Source organism: Hakea prostrata, chromosome 1, assembly GCF_041222555.1.
Source record: "Hakea prostrata isolate BN-2017 chromosome 1, UWA_Hpros_2, whole genome shotgun sequence".
In the NCBI taxonomy this organism is placed as follows: Eukaryota; Viridiplantae; Streptophyta; class Magnoliopsida; order Proteales; family Proteaceae; genus Hakea; species Hakea prostrata.
The window spans coordinates 52,501,818-52,507,915 of record NC_142600.1 but is presented as its reverse complement, the minus strand read 5'-3'; the positions used below and the strand labels follow the sequence as shown (position 1 = coordinate 52,507,915).

The 6,098-nt window shown below is 37.7% G+C and overlaps 1 protein-coding gene across 2 annotated transcripts; it reads right to left on the bottom strand.

Annotated features, from left to right (window-relative positions):
* Positions 1-647: 647 nt before the first annotated feature.
* On the bottom strand, positions 648-5,460 carry LOC149029123 (putative methylesterase 11, chloroplastic). 2 transcript variants are annotated; one of them, XR_016170788.1, is made up of 4 exons: positions 4,755-5,460; positions 3,132-3,367; positions 2,065-2,298; positions 648-1,348 (listed from the first exon to the last, which is right to left on the bottom strand). XR_016170788.1 is itself a non-coding variant. In XM_089140484.1 (3 exons), the coding sequence occupies exons 1-2, from the start codon at positions 5,103-5,105 to the stop codon at positions 3,176-3,178; spliced, it is 543 nt and encodes a 180-aa protein (XP_088996610.1). In that variant the 5' UTR covers positions 5,106-5,460; the 3' UTR covers positions 648-2,298; positions 3,132-3,175. The 2 variants fall into 2 exon arrangements, 1 of the variants encoding a protein (XP_088996610.1); XM_089140484.1 differs by having other exon boundaries at positions 648-2,298.
* Positions 5,461-6,098: the final 638 nt, after the last annotated feature.

Below are 6,098 nucleotides of genomic sequence, written 5' to 3'. Positions count from 1 at the left end.
AAAAAAAAACTATCCCATAATTGAGCAACCAACCATGGGGTAAAAAAATTAACATGTCATCTCACCAGACTTTGCTAGCTTTTTCACCTCATGAACCAAACAAACCCATACTTTTAAAATTTCATGGAAAATAACTTTTCTCCACCCCACCTTTATTCCAACAAACAACCGGTGTCTAAGGAAGTTTTAGATTTGAACCTTCGTCCTTATACATTTCTTCCCTTTCTTGTCTCCTTGTCACCTTTTCCTCAGTAAGAAATGCTATTTTTCTCAAGATCTAGCTCAAATTTTAATACATTCTATGTAAATCTATCAAATGTTGAGAGGTTGAGAGAAAACAAAAGAGACTTGCTCTCCTAGAGTCCAAGCCATATAGAGTAAAAATGTTTATGGGTCTTTTTTGACATTATGTAGTTGAAGTATGCAGTTGCAGCTAACCAGAGATTACATGTCCCCCACCTCAATAAAAGAATCAACCCTCCCATCTTTACTGCCTCATAACTAGAAAGATCTCTTTCATCATTCAAGTAGGCAGTTATTAAAATAACTTGAGGGCTCATATGCCCCAACCAGTCAATAATGGAAGCACAGCTTATCCATGTTCCTTGCCATCAAGAGAATATAAAAGCAGCAAGATCTCCCACATCATGCAAGTTTAGAGACTTGTTATCAGAAGTAGCACACAATGAACATCTCTACATACCACCATCCAAGGAAAAGCCAATCTAAGCAGCAAGGTCTCCTACAACATGCAAGTTTAGAGATTGGTTATCAGAAGTAGTACGCAATGAACATCTCTATACACCACCATTCAAGGAAAAACCAATCTTCAAATAATCAGATATTACAAAGATTTCATGATCATTCAAACTATCGACTTATTCACATAAACAACACCTTCCCACTATCCTATAGAGAAAACCTAAAATGGGGGGAAATAAACTTCACAATACCATAAAGACATGTTCTAGATTGATTGTCGAACATTTACAAGAGAGGAAAGCAAACACTCTGAAATCAACAAATGCATGGCTTCCTTTGCTTAATAATAATAAATATTCCCTCTGCTTTCAGACCAATCTTTGCTTCGAGCTTTAAGATTCAGACAGCATGGTCAAACAGAAGATGCTTCTCCAACCCCATGACAAGAGAATGCCATATGAATGTGAGCTTCTTGCAGTCGTCGATTATCTGACTTTGCCATATGGTGAATTGTTTCCAAAGTTTGCAACCGAACAACTGGTGAATCATCATTGAGAATGTCCATCAGCAAAGTCAAGGCATTACTGGCAAATTGACCAAAGAAGACAGTAAGCATTCCCAAAGATTTCCAGGCTGAGTTCCGCACCTTCAACATATGCACAACGAAAAAGTTATTGTATGACATACAATAAATTGTGCTCCAACTTAGCACAAATGAAACTGATACCAAAGAGGAAAAACAAATGCACCCAGTCACTTGAATTACCACAATAGACAACCACCAGTGACATGCCATACACCAAGTGCACAACATCCTTGGGACATTTCCTAGCCTTTTACACCAATATGCTGGACCAAAAAAGTACTCACTCAACAGTCCAGACAATCTAACTAAAATTCAGAAGGTAGATTGAATTGAGAAGAACAAGATCATGTACTAGGTTTGGATTTTTATTCAAGTAAAGCTTCATTTATGCAATTCTACAGGGAAATTGATAAGAACACAACAAATTTAGTGTTGATAGTTGCATCTCATGGCTATTCATTTGAGCTGGAAAAACTTATAAATATAAAATGGAAAAAGGAGCATGAAATTGAGGTCATTATGCGATTTGTAAACTTGAGATATAACCAGATATTGCATAATATTGCATAATTTTTTTGACAGAAATCATAAGCCATAAAAAATCAGTTACCCACCTAATATGTCCACCACAAGCACATCCAATATAAACTTTTCTAGCAGTGTTGTAAGATAATCTGAGACCAGATATTCCTATCTCAACTACAATAGCAATGAAGAATAAGGATGGGGTAAAATGACAGAACGCAGTTGACTAAAGTTACATTTCATCTTCTCACCTTCAAGAATTCATCCTCAAGCCCATGTACAAATGCACCAGCAGCACCTGCTATTGGTAGTTCATATTATTTTGTGCTATGCTGACCAACAATTTTCTTATCTTTTGCAGCTTCAAGAATTTTTTTTTACAGCGTCTGTAGCAGTAAATCTTCAGATGCAAACCTCATTTCCCCAAGAGTAATGAAAGCTTCATTTCTGACCTCCATACTCATGTCTCTTACCATTGTGCAAAGCTGAAAGCAAGCATTATAAAGGACATAAGTAATGCAATACATACAACACAGTCATAGTTTATCCAAGAAAGGACTCCTTTCAAAGGAAAATGCAGCTGGATTATAGAGGATATTTCACCACACGCATGACACATAAGTAGAGTGCAATGACAGAACATGTTTCTCGTAGTGTCTTCTTCATTACTTTTTTTCCTGCCTCCTTTGTCTTCCCAGAACACCCCCCCCCCAAAAAAAAAAAAAAAAAACCAACTACCTCTGGAATCTGAAGCCGATGATTCAACATCTATTTGTTTCCAATAGGCATGACTACAGTAAAGAGACTTTGCATGAGATTACAAAGCACCAAATTTACTAAGTTTCAGAACATGGTCTATGGTTTTCAAAAAAAAAAACAAAAAGGATAGCAACAAGAATTCCCTTATTCTTTAGCAAGCATAAATTAAATAAATACTTAATCATGAGTCATGACCATAGATTGAGAATTCATCGAGATCTTATTTTTGGGATTCCTAGACGAGATAGGATACAAGTTCCCAAATATCTGAAATAATATCATGGTATCATGGAAATCTCAATAATATCTCAAACATAAATCTCACAAATTGTATCCTTCCCACCAAAACTAGCTTCGATTCAATCAAAAGACAGTGTACCTACTCAGCAAGATCTCAGTCCAACTTGGTTTACAAAGGGCTCCGAAACTGAGTTCTTGAACTACAGTCATGACAAATTTCACCATAAGGTTCATTAATGACCAAGACTGAACCAACATTGCCCTCAAAAACACTGCCTAGGTTGGAAGATAGCGTATGGGGGTGTGAAAATCAACTAACCTTATCTCCATTTCTTAGTTTTTCAAGGAAACTAGTAAGTGGCTTTACATATTGCGAAAGACTCGTAAGCTGCTTGCATCAGACGAATGAATTCCAGAACCAGATAAATCTACTACATCAACTTTGAATCCACTTTCTTCTAAGAGTGCAATGGTTTTATACCAGCACCAAGCACCAAATCCACCACCATGAACAAGGACAAAATGTCTTGTTTCCAGATCATCAAGGTTCAGAATCTGCAAGGAGAAAATTAAAATTTCAACAAGGCAAATAATGAAGAATTGGATGAAAGCCGAATGTTCAGAGGAGAAACAAAAAAGAACCATAATTTTCTTGAATAGAGGAACCCCAAGAGTGAGCAATCAGGTGGATCTAGTTGCATAAATATACAAACAAGTAAATGTGGATGAGAGATTTGGAAGGCAAAATAGTCATGACCCAACATATATCTCCAAGTGTCACCCCATTCACCATCCAAAAGAAATTAATAAAATACACATGATATAGCCAGTTCTCTATAAATAATGGAACATAACAAGAGAAAGACATGATTAGCACAAAAGATTCCACTAGAAAGTCATAAACATTTTCTTTGATACCTAAGACAATGCCTAGAGCTGACACATAGATCTCAAACCATGTAACACCTAAGTTGTCCCTCCCATGTTTGGATGGAATGCTGCCCCCAAGTTGTGGGAGAAGGAGCAAAGCCTCTGAAACAGAAGGTAAAGCCTTAAAGCATTCTTGGATGAAATCAATGGCTGCTCCTTTTTTGACGACCACATGAGGCTTTTTTTTTACTTTCTTTCTTTTTTCTTTTCTTTTCTTCTTTTTATATATATATATATATATATATATATATAAATTTGGTGGGAGGGGGGGGGGAATTGAGGGTGGGGTGTCTAGGGAAGCCCTAAAATATATATTAATGATCACAAAACCATGACATAATGGCAGACATAAATTGCCTTGCCCCAGCCTAAAGGAGCAAATTAAGTACTTGCTTAAACCAAACCAAAACAAATTGCCCACCCTAAAAGGAAAAATTAAGGATTACACTATACAAACTAATAGGCCAGCAGAATCTTCCCCGCAAGATTCACCCTAGATTCAAATGAAGACTTTAACCTGCATAGAAACTAGAATTATTCAAATTTTCAGAAACTAAATTAGCCAAAAATTTGCAGCCCTGTTGCTTCCCTAAAAGAGATACACAAGATTGATTTTTCCTCCCCAAACCCAAAAATACATAAAGATTTTGGCTTCAGAGGCCAAAGGACATGACAGCCCAAATAACCCACCTCTACTCATCAAAGGTACTAATGAGCTCGTCCAATGAGTTCAATTAGCTAAAGGCCCAAATGAATTGGAGACTGCGACAGAACAGAGTATACAAATAATTATTATCATTTTGGGTGGGGAGTGGGAAAGAGTGAAGATTGAAGATCAGCCAGATGACATTCGAAACAGAGGCCATAATTTTGAAAACTAACTTAATCAAAAGACAGAGCAGACTAAACTCCTATGACCAGTGTAGCTAACCATAAGTATAAAAGTCATGAAGTTCAGAATTAAGAATCTTATAGAGTAAAAGAACGAACGAAACTACAGCAGTGTCCAAACCTGATGAACTAGCTGATGTGGGTGAAGAAGAGGGTCAGTGGACGAACGAGACCTAGAGCTGGAACTCCTGGGCAAAGACTGCTTCTTTGAGCCCGGAACAGGATATCGAAGAGAAGCTGAACGGTCAAATGAAAGCGAACCGTTCTGCTGATGCTGGTGAAAGAGTAAAGCCACAGCGAGAACTTGTTCTTGTGTGAGAGAGTTTTCACGCTCTTCCTTCTTTGATGATCGGATTCTGTTCCATCTATTGCTGAAGCCTGCTGCTGCGCTGGCCGAAGGTGGATTCGAGTAACGTTTGGAAGGCCTCTTCTTTACTTCCTTACGGGAGCAACAGGCGAACAGTTTGCCCATTTTGTTGCAAACCTGAAATGTCTACGTTCGCCAAGGTTTGGTTGGCCGAGGTGCGCCTTAACTTCTTCAAACAAAGAAAAAGCTTGGAGATTCTAAAACTATGAACATGCAAGTCACCTGCGATCACTAACAAAGAGAAGATTAACAATAAAGCTTGAAACAAACGCTCTACAACAAAGCTTGAAAATTTCTCGTTGCAGGAAAGAGCAGAGGACAGAAGGAGACTGTAGAAAACCAAACAAAGCTTGAAACAAACGCTCTACAACCAGAGCCGGAAACTTCTTCAACCTCCTGCTTCTTCTTCTTCTCCACCAGATGCATCAAAGTCAAAACCACGAAGGCGGTTCCAGATTGGATTTAGTGTTTTTCAAAACATTTTGAAAATCTCAACTCAACCGCTGGTTTTTGAATTCGTATATATGTATTATGTATGTTGTGTTTTTAAAATGTATTAACCATTTGGTATGGAATACCAATACTTCACTTACCCAATATCACTCGAACCGCCTAACTTCGACCGCCTGGTATCATATGGACCGAACCATCAGCAAAAACTAAGTAATAAAGGTGCGTTTTGAATTTTTTAATGGAAAGATGAAGCCAACCGGCCGTCCGGCCGGCTTGACGGTCCTGCGCATTAATTACGCAGGACCTCAGCAAAATTGGGTAATCGGTGAATGAGGTACTTGGTTTGTAAATTAAGAAAACTTAATCCTTTAAAATGATAAATAAAAATAAATAAATAAATAAATAAATAACTAATATTTATACATAAACCTTCCTTATTTGAATCTCCACCGTTCATTCGAATTTTGCTGACATGGCAAAATCACGGCCGTCGGCTGCTGCCGCAAATAAAAATCCTTGTTGTTGCGGTCGAGGAGGATTAGCAACACCCTAAACCTATCTTTCTGCTCACGTTAAATCTCCATAATGACTTCAAAATTTGGTATTTCTTCTTTCTTTCATTCTGTATGGGTTCCATACACAATG